The following is a 15,613-nucleotide window of genomic DNA, read 5'->3' as shown; positions in this document are numbered from 1 at the left end:
TTCAATTTTGAAATCTGACATGGGGCTAGACATTTTGTCAATTTCCCAGCTGCCCCTGGTCATGTGACTTGTGCCTGCACTTCAGGAGAGAAATGCTTTCTGGCAGGCTGCTGTTTTTCCTTCTCAATGTAACTGAAGGAGTCTCAGTGGGACATGGGTTTTTACTATTGAGTGTTGTTCTTAGATATACCAGGCAGCTGTTATCTTGTGTTAGGGAGCTGTTATCTGGTTACCTTCCCATTGTTCTTTTGTTTGGCTGCTGGGGGGAAAAGGGAGGGGGTCGATATCACTCTAACTTGCAGTACAGCAGTAAAGAGTGATTGAAGTTTATCAGAGCACAAGTCACATGACTTGGGGCAGCTGGGAAATTGACAATATGTCTAGCCCCATGTCAGATTTCAAAATTGAATATAAAAAAATCTGTTTGCTCTTTTGAGAAATGGATTTCAGTGCAGAATTCTGCTGGAGCAGCACTATTAACTGATTCATTTTGAAAAAAAAATTTTTTCCCATGACAGTATCCCTTTAATTTTAGTCTTTCCTTCTCCTATAAGGACTAGATCCCAGAACGTCACTGCATACATCATGATGCAATACAGAAACGTTGGTGTCTGGTAAAGCAACAGGTCCAGTTTGCACCAACTGATAAAGTGAAATATGGTTCCACTTACTCTGATCGTCGCCGCGTCTCAAGCCCATCTGGCAAGAAGAGTTTTACAGTGGACACTATACAGCCGTGAGTCACTGTTGGGGAGAATAAAAAAAAACATTTAGACAATAGAAATGCAATTCAATGTCTATGCTGCAAGGGGACGTATAGGCTGGTTTTGCTTCCAATAAGGATTAATTGGGGATCAAGTACAAGTTACTGTTTTATTATTACACAGAAAATGGAAATCATTTTTTGAAAATCCAAATTATTTGTTTATAATGGGGTCTATGAGAGGTTGCCTTTCCATAATTTGGAACTTTCCGGATAATAGATCTTTCTGTAATTTGGGTCTTCATACCATAAGTCTACTAGAAAATCATATAAACATTAAATAAAGCCAATAGGCTGGTTTTGCGTCCAATAAGGATTAATTGTATATCTTAGTTGGGATCAAGTACAAGCGACTGTTTTATTATTACACAGAAATAACGGATCCCATACCTGTATTTCAATGTGGAATATAACTGGGAGTCTCGCACATATAATGTTTGTTTCAGTAGGTGCAATAATATCAGGAAATATTAATACACAGACACCTTACAGGTAAGAGACAAGTGCAAATGATTTGGCAGCGGTGGGGCCCTGGCACAGCCGGGGGGATGAAGAGAATTCTGACACATTTATCACATGCGAGGGAACGTCACAAAATGACTCATCCGCAGCTTTCTCTGCCAGGATTCAATATAAATGAATTTAAAGAGCGGATTAATTAGAATGAATCGCACGCGCACGAGATAAAGTGCCAGGCAGTGGAAATATCAAGATCCCATGCTGAGCTGTTACCCCTCCTTTTGTATTTATAGCACATACTGCGGCACTCATGCACTGTGTACAAGTATGGGATCCATTATCTGGAAACCAGTTATCCTGAAAGCTACAAATTACGGAAAGGCAATCAACCAAGCCAAATTTTTAAAACCGATTTGCTTTTTATGTGTAATAATAAAATAGTAGCTTGTACTTGATCCCAACTAAGATATAATTAATCCTAATTAAAAACAGAACTAGCCCATTGGACTTATTAAATTTATTCATGATTCTCTAGTAGACAAGGTATGATGATCCACATTACAGAAAGATCCGTTATCTGGAAAGCCCCAGGTCCCGAGCACTCTGAATAAAAGGTCCCATACCAGTAGTAGCTACTGCTAAACTACATATCCCAGCATTCCTAGCAATCACCTGTCTTGTCCATAGCTTCTATCTTGGCACTGGTTTTGTTGTTATGTTACATCTGCTAATCAGAGGCATCAGTGCTTCCATGAAAGGCAACAGGGTTGAGGCCATCAATTATAAAGAAAGATATAGATATCGGATCCATTATCCGGAAACCCATTATCCAGAATTACAAGGCTGTCTCCCATAAACTCTTTTTATCCAAATCTAAATTTTTTAAAATAATTTCCCTTTTCTCTGTAAAAATAAAACAGTCGCTTGTACTTGATCCCTACTAGGATATAATTAATCCTTATTGGAAGCAAAACCAGCCTATTGGCTTTATTTCATGTTTATATGATTTTATAATAGACTTAAGGTATGAAGACCCAAATTACAGGAATATCTGCTATCTGGAAAACCACAGGTCCAGAGCATTCTGGATAACCGGTCCCATACATGTACAAATGACGCTATAGATTTTATTAAACTAAATCTCCCAGAACCTCCTGTGGGATTTTGAAAGTTGTAGTTTAAAGGGGTAGTTAACCTTTGAGGTAACCTTTAGTATATTATATTCAATTCCTAGCAACTTTGCAATTGGTCTTCATTATTGATATTTTATAATTTTTGAGTTATTTGTCTTTTCCTTCCGACTCTTTTCAGCTTTCAAATGGGGGTCATTGACCCCATCTAAAAAACAAATGCTCTGTAAGGCTACAATTTTATTGTTATTGCTACTTTTTATTACTCCTCTTTCTATTCGGGTCTCTCCTATTCATATTCCAGTCTCTTATTCAAATCAGTGCATGGTTGCTAGGGGAATTTGGATCCTAGCAACCAGACTGCTGAAACTGCAAACTGGAGAGCTGCTGAATAAAAAGCTAAATAACTGAAGAACCACAAATAATAAAAAATGAAAACCAATTGCAAATTGTCTCAGAATATCCCGCTCTACATCCTACTAACAGTTAATTTAAAGGTGAACAACTCCTTTAACATACAGGGAGACATCTTTACAGGCTCCTTCAGCGTCCTTGGCACAGTATTTTTAGCTGAGGGTGACAGGCAGCACAGGAATATGGTTATTTTAGATATACTTACAGCAGCCAGTAAGTAGGAATGCTAGACATACAGCCGGGCTTTGTGATATAGAGTCACAGCACAGCATAGCTATCCACAAATGTCAGGCTCGTGCATTTATACAGTGAGTTCAGGACACAAGCCAAGCACTCCATGCACAGCCTGGAACATATAGGAGACGACTTGCTAACTAGAAAGAAAATAAAAAATCCTAAAAAAATATTAGATATACCTTAAATCGAAGAGAGACTTTAACCAGCACAAAAGCATGTGCATTGTTTTCTACCTGCAGTGTAAACTCCTTCTTTAAACATGAGCAAAATGAATAGAATATAATCAGTGTAAGGGAAGCAGATTTACTTCCTTTTTCCTCGCAAGAACCAGGAAGTTAGATCTGAAAATGCTTTCAGCTTCTATTCAATTTCTAGGGGCAAATAGATATACTGTATGCTGCCATGTAGTTATTATGTGTATTAATTACTAATCAGCCTTATATTGTGACATTTCTATTCTATGTGTACTGTATATTGTGAGTGGGTCCCTAAGCTCAGTAAGTGACAGCAGCACAGAGCATGTGCAGTGAATCAGCAGAAAAGAAGATGGGGAGCTACTGGGGCATCTTTGGAGACACAGATCTTTACTGCTAAAGGGCTGTACGTGTCCATTTTTGGAACCCAAACGCGCAACCTGTAATCCGCAACCCGCTTGGACCCGCTACCTGACCTTATCCGCAACTGGGACCAGCTGACCATCAAGAACCAGGAAGTACTGTCATTGTAAACCGGAAGTGGCATCATCAGAAGTAGACGTGATCAGAAAAAAGGAGTAAAAATCGCTATTGAGAAGACCCGTGGTCCGACACTCGACACGCAAACCCGAAACTTCTACCTGCAACGCGCAGGGTACCGCAGGTTTTTGTGGGTACCCGACCCGCTGCAGGACTCTAGGCTGTGGTTGCCTTAGGCTGGCACAGAAGCACAAAACATCATGTACAACATTTCTACCTACTTCTTTAGTTCTCCTTTAAGTCTGCACGTTTCTCCAATAAGAAAACAATTTATTCCCTTTGAAGAAAAGCGATGAGCATATTTGAGATATTTGGCCACAATGGAACCCAAATGTGGTCAATAATGTTAATATATGAGAGTCGGCTTGCATGAACCATGGTTGGCTTTCAATGTTCTCCTGGTGATTGCATGGGTCCCTACATTCACAATTATTGTTTGGTCTAGTTCAACCCATTAATGTGAGTGATGGGGCGGGAGGAGTTTCTATTATTGATACATAGAGGGATTGGGAAGGTTCGGGATTTCTTTTCTACCAAAGGTTACTTCTAAGTGCGGGGGAAACCGGCGTTCCTCTCCCCATGTCTTTGCTGGTAATCCCGGATGTGACGACTCCTGACGCGTTTCGCTGACCAGCTGATCAGCTTCCTCAGAGACTCCTCTCTATAACAGTGTTATCAAGTAAGGGCTTTGAGGCCTGAACCTCGGCACTAGAGACTTGGATTTAGTGTGCTTGAATAAGGCTAGTGTAAGCAATGGAATGGCCACATGGCAGTAAAAAGGAAACAAAATCTGGCTCATATATTCTGCACGGACATACTGAAATTAATTTCTAATAAATTCTGGCATTATACCAAATGAAAATCTTACAGACATGTCCTCTTACTATTTAATCACATCAGCACAGCAGACCCAGAGCTGGGGGAAGGCAGATGCAGGTCACAGATGTGTTTGAAGGCAATTCTGTCCAGATTGGGTTACAGTAGTACAAGTGGGATCTCCAGTTACCATGCAGAGTACTACAGAGATACGCAACAGTCCTCTCTCCCCCCTAATGTAAAGCAACAAAACCTCTCGGGAGACGCGTGACATTTAGAATGCAGTGGCACTTTTACAGCTTCCCACAGGGGCACCATAAATAACTAGGAAATATCTGCAGTATAATGAGGTTCCACATTAGCTGAAAATTGTCTGCGCCATTTAACAACAAACCAAATCAATGGCGCACAAAAGATGTTGTGAAACCTGAAGCCCTACTCTTGTCCCACGGGCCCATCTCTGATGCATTTGGCATAGTACTTGCACTTCTCTATAACTACACACTCACCTGCAACATAAACTGCATCACAAGCAAAATAAATCTCTCTTCTAGTATGAGGGTATAGCTTGTTGTGTGCCCAGAACATTCCTTCTCTGTATATTTGTATTTATACATATGGGAGGAGGGAGGTGCCATATTGATTCCCTTAGGCAGTACAGTATGAGGGTATAGCTTATTGTGTGCCCAGAACATTCCTTCTCTGTATATTTGTATTTATACATATGGGAGGAGGAGGTGCCATATTGATTCCCTTAGACAGTACAGTATGAGGGTATAGCTTATTGTGTGCCCAGAACATTCCTTCTCTGTATATTTGTATTTATACATATGGGAGGAGGAGGTGCCATATTGATTCCCTTAGGCAGTACAGTATGAGGGTATAGCTTATTGTGTGCCCAGAACATTCCTTCTCTGTATATTTGTATTTATACATATGGGAGGAGGGAGGTGCCATATTGATTCCCTTAGACAATACAGTATGAGGGTATAGCTTATTGTGTGCCCAGAACATTCCTTCTTTGTATATTTGTATTTATACATATGGGAGGAGGGAGGTGCCATATTGATTCCCTTAGACAGTACAGTATGAGGGTACAGCTTATTGTGTGCCCAGAGCATTCCTTCTCTGTATATTTGTATTTATACATATGGGAGGAGGAGGTGCCATATTGATTCCCTTAGGCAGTACAGTATGAGAGTATAGCTTATTGTGTGCCCAGAACATTCCTTCTCTGTATATTTGTATTTATACATATGGGAGGAGGAGGTGCCATATTGATTCCCTTAGACAGTACAGTATGAGGGTATAGCTTATTGTGTGCCCAGAACATTCCTTCTCTGTATATTTGTATTTATACATATGGGAGGAGGAGGTGCCATATTGATTCCCTTAGGCAGTACAGTATGAGGGTATAGCTTATTGTGTGCCCAGAACATTCCTTCTCTGTATATTTGTATTTATACATATGGGAGGAGGGAGGTGCCATATTGATTCCCTTAGACAATACAGTATGAGGGTATAGCTTATTGTGTGCCCAGAACATTCCTTCTTTGTATATTTGTATTTATACATATGGGAGGAGGGAGGTGCCATATTGATTCCCTTAGACAGTACAGTATGAGGGTACAGCTTATTGTGTGCCCAGAGCATTCCTTCTCTGTATATTTGTATTTATACATATGGGAGGAGGAGGTGCCATATTGATTCCCTTAGGCAGTACAGTATGAGGGTATAGCTTATTGTGTGCCCAGAACATTCCTTCTCTGTATATTTGTATTTATACATATGGGAGGAGGAGGTGCCATATTGATTCCCTTAGACAGTACAGTATGAGGGTATAGCTTATTGTGTGCCCAGAACATTCCTTATTATTGAGAGCAAAGAATGTTACCTGTCTCCATATTTGTAAGAACTGCTCTCAGACTAGAATCTCTGACAAAGAGGGTGTATTCTCCCAAAGCAAAGTCTAGGTCTGTAAGAGGGGAACAGCATACAGTACATAATGGACTTACCTTTCCTGGTGTTTTCTGTTACGTCTACCCCAAACTGAATGATGTCCCCCGAAAGGATCTCACATGGTGGACTTTCTTCAGAACCTCGGCTCAGCCTCTGGCTGTTTATGAAGGTACCGTTACTACTCTTAGTGTCTTGAAGGTAGAACTGTAAAATGGAAACAAAACGGCTCATGAGAATGGGATCCATTGTTGTGAAACTTGTTATCTGGAAAGCTTCAATAGACTCCATTTAATCCAAATAATCCAGATTTTTAAAAACAATTTCCCTTTTGTTCTGTAATGATAAAACAGTCGCTTGTACTTGATCCCAACTAAGATATAATTAATCCTTATTGGAGGCAAAACCAGCCTATTGGGTTTATTTAATATTTACATGATTTTCTAGTAGACTTAAGGTATGAAGATCCAAATTAGGGAAAGATCCCTTATCTGGAAAACCCCAGGTCCTGAGCATTCTGGATAACAGGTCCCATACCTGTAATAATAAAACAGTCGCTTGTACTTGATCCCAACTAAAATATAATTAATCCTTATTGGAAGCAAAACCAGCCTATTGGGTTTATTTAAAGTTTACATGATTTTCTAATAGACTTAAGGTATGAAGATCCAAAAAAAGGAAAGATCCGTTATCTAGAAAACCCCAGGTTCCGAGCATTCTGAAGAACAGTCCCATACCTGTACAGAGCTAGTCTGTGTCTGCAGAGTAAAACTGGATCAAAAGTTAACTTTGAATGTCATAGAATGGTCACTTGAAATGTTGCTTAGAATAAGACCATGTTTTTTCTTTTATTGTTTATCAATTTTTTGCCTTTTTTTAACTTTCAAATGGGGGGGTCTCAAACCCTGTTCTGCTCCTCGCTCTTAAGGCTACAATTATATTGTTTAGGGTACTTTTTCTTACTCATCTTTCTATTCAGGCCTCTCCTATTCATATTCCAGTCTCTTATTCATATCAATGTATGGTTGCTAGGGGAATTTGCACCCTAGCAACCAGACTGCTGAAATTGCAAATTGAAGAGCTGCTGAATAAAAAGCTAAATAACACAAAAAAACATAAATAATAAAAAATTAAAACCAACTGCAAATTGTCTCAGAATATCCCTCTCTACATCATACTAACAGTTCATTTAAAGGTTCTTTTCTTACCCAAAAAAGAACAGTTCAAGCGCATATAGAGGGGCTGATGGGTAAACATAAGTACATGAAATACAGGTGTGAAGTAGTACAGGTATGGGACCTGTTATCCAGAATGCTTGGGACCTGGGGTTTTCCGGATAATGGATCTTTCCGTAATTTGGGTCTTCGTGCCTTATGTCTTTTAGAAATTCATTTAAACATTAAATAAAGCCATTAGGCTGGTTTTGCTTCCAATAAGGATTAATTATATCTTAGTTGGGATCAAGTACAAGCTACTTCTTTATTATTACACAGAAAAAGGAAATCATTTTTAAAAATTTGGATCATTTGGATAAAATGGAGTCTATGGGAGACAGCCATTCAGTAATTCGGAGCTTTCTGGATATCGGGTTTCCGGATAAGGGATCCAATACCTGTAGTAGAGACAGAGAGGTCAAGAGTAAAAGGTGGCAGGTACCATTCAGGGGTCTACATTGCAGCTGTTTGTATGAGGGCCTGACAGTTGTTCACGGGCTGACAGTTAGAACTGAGCACATAGATAATGATCAGCAATTTCATAAATGTTTCATTGCATCGTCTTCTGACATTTTCTGAAGAGCCCAATTATTGGAGCTTAATGTCTGCCGATGGTTCGTTGCCTCTCAGCCATGTAACTGTTCCCAGATGGCTCCTCTTGTTGAAAGGTTATTTAAGGTTTAAGACTGAAAGAAACTGTCAGAAGCATGGGGGGGGGCACAGAATAGATGGGTCTGGCAGCAGCACAGGGGATTCAGTGACACTTTGTAACAAGCGCAGGTTTCGGGCGGCTGCACACACAGACCAGCAGATATATAGTGAATAAAGTACCCCCTCTTGTAAAATATAAGGATATTATAAGTTACCGCGGAGTTTCATGATCATATAAAAACACGAGGCCGGAGGCCGAGTGTCTTTATACAGGTCATGGAACTCCGAGGTAACTTATAATATCCTTATATTTTACAACTGGGGATACTTTATTTATTATAATACACAAATTTTAGTGAGTCATGTGACAGAAATCACATCACTACTCACCGTTTATAACTGATGACATCACTACTCACCGTTTATAAGGATATAATTTACAAGATATTCACGGCTTTTGTGTATTATAAAGGGGATTATTTGAGAGAGTTGTAAGGGAAGCACAGACAGTATGAGCAGAACATATAAACCGGGATTAAAGGGACGGGAAGTACAATCAGTGCACTTGTCTCAATGGATCCTGCACGGCTTCCTACCTGCCCACACCTGATCTGTACCAGGGATTAGAAACTCCATGCAGGGAATACCCTGGCTCTGACCCACAGCTCCCCTGTGCCACAAATAACTACACTCTATTCAGCTCCATAGGATGGCTACAGATTAAAGGGATACTGTTATAGGAAAAAAAAGTTTTTTGTCAAAACTCATCAGTTAGTGGTTTAATATTTAATTTTGAAATCTGACATGGGGCTAGACATATTGTCAGTTTCCCAGCTACCCCTACGCATATGACTTATGCTCTGATAAACTTCAGTCACTCTTTACTGCTGTACTGCAAATTGGAGTGATAACACCCCCCTCCCTTTCCCCCCAGCAGCCAAACAACAGAACAATGGGAAGGTAACCAGATAACAGCTCCCTAACACAAGATAACAGCTGCCTGGTAGATCTAAGAACAACACTCAATAGTAAAATCCAGGTCCCACTGAGACACATTCAGTTACATTGAGTAGGAGAAACAGCAGCCTGCCAGAAAGCAGTTCCATCCTAAAGTGCAGGCACAAGTCACATGACCAGGCAAAATGACCTGAGATGCACCTACACACCAATATTACAACTAAATACACTTGCTGGTTCAGGAATGCAAACAGTGTAATTTAAAAATAACAACTATAGCAGGGTGACACCCCAATGTTTCTATATATCTGTAACCTTGTTATGAGCTAAGGGGGCCCAGTCTGAAGGTCAGTTAGGGGGAGATTTGGGGTGAGTGATTATTTGTGCCCTGGGTACCCCTGGAACTATAGCAGGGTGACACCCCAATGTTTCTATATATCTGTAACCTTGTTATGAGCTAAGGGGGCCCAGCCTGAAGGTCAGTTAGGTCGAGATTTGGGGTGAGTGTTTATTTGTACCCTGGGTACCCCTGGAACTATAGCAGGGTGGCTGTTACCCCAATGTTTCTATATATCTGTAACCTTGTTATGGGCTAAGGGGGCCCAGTCTGAAGGTCAGTTAGGAGGAGATTTGGGGTGAGTGCTTATTTGTACCCTGGGTACCCCTGGAACTATAGCAGGTTGACACCCCAATGTTTCTATATATCTGTAACCTTGTTATGAGCTAAGGGGGCCCAGCCTGAAGGTCAGTTAGGGGGAGATTTAGGGTGAGTGCTTATTTGTACCCTGGGTACCCCTGGAACTATAGCAGGGTGACACCCCAATGTTTCTATATATCTGTAACCTTGTTATGAGCTAAGGGGGTCCAGTCTGAAGGTCAGTTAGGGGGAGATTTGGGGTGAGTGTTTATTTGTGTCCTGGGTACCCCTGGAACTATAGCAGGGTGACTGTTACCCCAATGTTTCTATATATCTGTAACATTGTTATGAGCTAAGGGGTCCAGTCTGAAGGTCAGTTAGGAGGAGATTTGGGGTGAGTGCTTATTTGTACCCTGGGTACCCCTGGAACTATAGCAGGGTGACACCCCAAAGTTTCTATATATCTGTAACCTTGTTATGAGCTAGAGAGGTTCCTGATTATGAAAGCAGTGTTAAACAACGAATTCAAAAATCACTGCATTAGTAAATTTCCCAAAAGCAAATGAGGGCCTGTAATAACTCAGCAAATACTCTGAAGTGTTAGTACACAAGGGTGAGTAGCGAATGGAAACAGAGAGTCATGGTGCTTTTCATAGCTCAGGCATGGCGGTGCTTTCAGAGAAAGTCTTGCTGTGAATGACACACACTATATTTACTTTCCATCACAAGGTCGGGAGGGAGAAGGACTATGAGCACATTACAAATACAAGTGAAAATGACCCTTTACAAGTAAACTTAAGGGAATTTTTTACTGTGTGCACAGATTATTTCTTCTGTTATTTGTGTTTAGAATATGAATCAGAGTAGTCACATAGTATTGCTAGTGAAACGCAGCAGCCTGCTATTTAACAACACTAGTGTGATTGTGGCCTTGCAGCTCATACATTATTATCTGTTTAAGTTATCACTTGGCACGCTATAGAATATCTATTTCTTATCAAAAATGGGTTTTCATTATTTTTCATAGTTTTTTTGTCTTCTTCTTCTGACTCTTTCCAGCTGGTGTCACTGACCCCATTCATATTCCAGTCTCTTATTTAAATCAGTGCATGGTTGCTAGGGGAATTTGGACCCTGGCAACCAGATGGCTGAAATTCTGCTGGACAGCAGCTGAATAAAAAGCTAAATAACAAAAAGACAAGTAATAAAAAATGAAACCAATTGTCTCAGAATATCACTCTCTTCTACATCATACTAAAAGTTATTTTTTAAAGGTGAACACCCCTTTAAATGAAAAAGAGCCAGGTTAACAGTTTATAAGAAAGTGAGGAAAGTGATTTCACTTTGTAAAAAGTCATTTCTAAAAACTATATTTTAGAAAAACTGAAACAGATAGAAACAATTGAAAAACATCATTATCTTCAGTATAAAATTTGAAAAAAGCGTGAAGGAATACTCCCCCTTTAATCTCTGTGTAGCCATGGGGGCAGCAATTCAACCAAAGGATACACAGTAGATAACAGATAAGTACTACTATAGTTTATATAAACAAGCTGCTGTGTAGCCATGGGGGCAGCCATTCAAGCACAGGATACACAGTAGATAACAGGTAAGTACTACTATAGTTTATATAAACAAGCTGCTGTGTAGCCATGGGGCAGCCATTCAAGCACAGGATACACAGTAGATAACAGATAAGTACTACTATAGTTTATATAAACAAGCTGCTGTGTAGCCATGGGGGCAGCCATTCAAGCACAGGATACCCAGTAGATAACATAAGTACTACTATAGTTTATATAAACAAGCTGCTGTGTAGCCATGGGGGCAGCCATTCAAGCACAGGATACACAGTAGATAACAGATACAGTAAGTAGTTCTGATGAGTTTTAGGATTTGTACGTAAAACAGTGTAATCCCAACCTATATCAACATGGGAGTTAGGCCAGAGATATATTGAGATATATTGAGGTCAGTGCTGGGGCTGGGCCAGTATTAAAGAGTTCTGTTTCAATGACTCACGGCAGAAAATCAATGTACGGGGGCAATGTACGACTCTTAATGTGCTTTAGCCTGACGGCCCAAATTCCTGAGTCATTCTGGGTGCAGTAATTACTAAATCCAGCAACAATTAATTAAAACGAAGGAAGCCAGTGTGCAAAATAAGCCTCTGACCAGACATCTCCCAGCATTCAGCAATGACAAGCGCTCATTAAATTAGTGGCCATATCCTGACATTATTGCAGCCGTGAATCAGAAGAACTTGTTTTGCCATGAATCCGGCTCATCTTTCTTCTCTGTTAGAAACGCGCCAGGACCTCTGCCATAAAGCGAGACCCAACGGCTGTTTCTGACAACTGTCACAGCACAACAGAAAACAGGCTCCCAAATGTGAGCAGAAAACATTCAGAATGAAACAAAATAATATTTGTACACTTTACACTACTTCCAATGACTGGATGTTGTGTTTAAGCAGATGTTAAATCTTTGATGCTGGAATTTTGTTTAATTACCTGGTTACCAAACCCAACGCACTGGGGGGGGGGGGGGGTCTCAGCCTGGGTGGAGTGAAATCAAATTCAATAAACTAAAATGATACAGAGGGTACTAAGATATACCATTTCCACAAAGGGAATTACATTTTGTATTTACCAACACACACAAAAATGGCTTTTATGCAAGAAAAAGTTTCCCTTTAGAAATATATGGTCGCAGAACAACCCCTCAGTGACTTCTAATATCCTTATCATTTACAGTAGGGGGTACATTCATTATCCCTTATAATACATGAGTGATACTCAGAGTTCCCTGTATAACTCAGCCTGCAGCCTTGTGCCTTTATATGGTCACAGAACAATCCCTCAGTGACTTCTAATATCCTTATCATTTACAGTAGGGGGTACATTATCCCTTATAATACATGAGTGATACTCCGAGTTCCCTGTATAACTCAGTCTGCAGCCTTGTGCCTTTATATGGTCACAGAACAACCCCTCAGTGACTTCTAATATCCTTATCATTTACAGTAGGGGGTACATTATCCCTTATAATACATGAGTGATACTCAGAGTTCCCTGTATAACTCAGCCTGCAGCCTTGTGCCTTTATATGGTCACAGAACAACCCCTCAGTGACTTCTAATATCCTTATCATTTACAGTAGGGGGTACATTATCCCTTATAATACATGAGTGATACTCAGAGTTCCCTGTATAACTCAGCCTGCAGCCTTGTGCCTTTATATGGTCACAGAACAACCCCTCAGTGACTTCTAATATCCTTATCATTTACAGTAGGGGGTACATTATCCCTTATAATACATGAGTGATACTCAGAGTTCCCTGTATAACTCAGCCTGCAGCCTTGTGCCTTTATATGGTCACAGAACAACCCCTCAGTGACTTCTAATATCCTTATCATTTACAGTAGGGGGTACATTATCCCTTATAATACATGAGTGATACTCAAAGTTCCCTGTATAACTCAGCCTGCAGCCTTGTGCCTTTATATGGTCACAGAACAACCCCTCAGTGACTTCTAATATCCTTATCATTTACAGTAGGGGGTACATTATCCCTTATAATACATGAGTGATACTCAAAGTTCCCTGTATAACTCAGCCTGCAGCCTTGTGCCTTTATATGGTCACAGAAGCCCTCATTTGTGATTTGCAAAATACTTATAAAGGAGAACATGCCCTTTTCAATGGGTAAATGTGCACAGAACAAGCAATGGAGGGACCAGCAAGGGAAAACAATTATATTAACAACTTGAAATCATTGAAACTGTTTAATTATTGTTCATGGGAAAGTAGCTTAGAATTGGAGTTTCTAAAATTATGCAAGTTTGTTTTTATTTCTTGCTTGGGTGAATTTAACCTAAGTTCACAGATTTTTGGGCAAAAAAACAGATCCTAGGCACAGACAGAGAGTAAACTGGAAACGTTATGTTGTTAAGTGCAGCCAGGACACAAGTGATGTTTCCTATTACCCAGTGAAAGGTTCATTGGCTCCTGAGTTGGAATTTGCACTATGTATGTGGCAGGAATGTACAAAGACTTCTCAGCATTAATTAGACTCATTCAGCAAAGACTGGGAGCCTGGGATGGAGCAGAGTCCATGGGAGAGGAGAATACAGCGAGTGTGTGTGCCAAGGAAATGTTCTGTTAAACTGGGGATATACGGAGCATATTCATTCACAATAAACATGGGGAATTAGATCTGAAATCATTTAATAAAGGGGAACAGCGGGGCACAAATAGAATTGTATGATTGTAGCTGCAATGGACTGAAAATATCAAACAAGAACCATCCACAAATCAGGGCACAAGGTTTGAGGTACAGGTATGGGACCTGTGAGCCAGAATCTTCGGGGCATTCCAGATAACAGATCTTTCTTTAATTTGGATCTGCATTCCTTAAGTCCACTGGAAAATCATGTAAACATTAAAGGGCAAATTTATCAAAGGTCGAATTTTGAATTTATTTATTTTTTTTTCGAATGTACTCGAATGGGAGCTTGTTTAATAGAAAATTAAAACGTCTAATAATCGAACGAATAGTCCCGACCCGAAAATTCAAATTGAATTTAAATCCAGTTTTCCCTTTGAAAAAAACTCGAATGTCAGGAAGGCAATTAACACATTCAAATTATTCCATGGACCTCTGCCATTGACTTGTACATGAACCAGGCAGGTTTTAAGTGGCGAACAGTTTCCATGGTCGAGGTGTGATAAATCTCACATTCGAATTTGGAGATTAAAATTCTTAAGTGTGAATTTTGACAGCAACATTTTTTCCAAAATTTGAATTCAGATTTACTATTCGACCCTTACGGCAGAGACACACGCTGCAATTCGGGGAGATTAGTTGCCTGGCGACAAATCTCCTCTTCTTCGGGGTAACTAATCTCCCCAAACTGCCTCCCAAATTGCAGCGTCTCTGCCCTTTATAAATCTGCCCCTAAATAAACCCAATAAGATGGTTTTGCTTACAAGCTGCGGTTTTATTATTACACAGAGAAAGGAAATCATTTAAAAAAAAATGTGAATTATTTGGATGAAATTGAGTCTATGGGAGGCGGCCTTTCTGTATTTTTTGGATTAAGGGTTTCCGGATAACGGAGCCAATGCCTGTACCTTTCTTTACACCATGACCGTTTCCCTGGAGAAATTTGTGCTTCGCTCCTCTTTGCAAATTAAAAATCTGGAGCAAAGTGCAGAGAACAGCGTCAGGAGGCGCAGGCGACAGTTTTCTAACTGGCGCATCTGAATGACTCGTATATTAGGGGACGGAAAGGGTATCCCCAGCAGGCAATCTTGGATAGAGTGCTGTCTATCACAGTAATGAGTGCAGAGACCTGCTGGAAGTTTTGGTGAAGAAAAAATAATACAATTTCTTTTCATAAACTTAATACTATGCAAATTCTTTAGTTCAAGTTTGTTGGGTTCAGATGTAATGAAATATGCAAAAAAATACTAAAACCGCAGCAGAATGTAACATGTAAAAAACAACACAAAAAAAACACATTTTCACCTTAAATCTTTTTTTATTTTTTTTTTTATTTTTTTTTTTACAACCTGTTGTGCAACTTGAAACTTTTTTAACAGCTATCTGGTTGCTTGGCGTTAAGAAGCTAGGTTATAAC

At 39.9% G+C, this 15,613-nt stretch overlaps 1 protein-coding gene across 6 annotated transcripts in view; it reads right to left on the bottom strand.

Moving 5' to 3' along the window:
- slmap.S (sarcolemma associated protein S homeolog) overlaps positions 1 to 15,613 on the bottom strand; it is a 107,460-nt gene that overhangs the window by 60,296 nt on the left and 31,551 nt on the right. For all 6 annotated transcript variants that reach the window (XM_018261518.2, XM_018261516.2, XM_018261519.2 and 3 more), the window contains exons 2-3: positions 6,569 to 6,716; positions 672 to 744 (exon numbers count right to left, since the gene is read on the bottom strand). In XM_018261518.2, coding sequence (XP_018117007.1) covers positions 672 to 744; positions 6,569 to 6,716 — 221 coding nt within the window. The remainder of the gene's footprint in view (positions 1 to 671; positions 745 to 6,568; positions 6,717 to 15,613) is intronic.

The sequence above is a fragment of the Xenopus laevis genome, chromosome 4S (assembly GCF_017654675.1).
Source record: "Xenopus laevis strain J_2021 chromosome 4S, Xenopus_laevis_v10.1, whole genome shotgun sequence".
In the NCBI taxonomy this organism is placed as follows: Eukaryota; Metazoa; Chordata; class Amphibia; order Anura; family Pipidae; genus Xenopus; species Xenopus laevis.
Note: the sequence above shows the minus strand (reverse complement) of the source record. Positions and strands in the feature narration are given on the sequence as shown.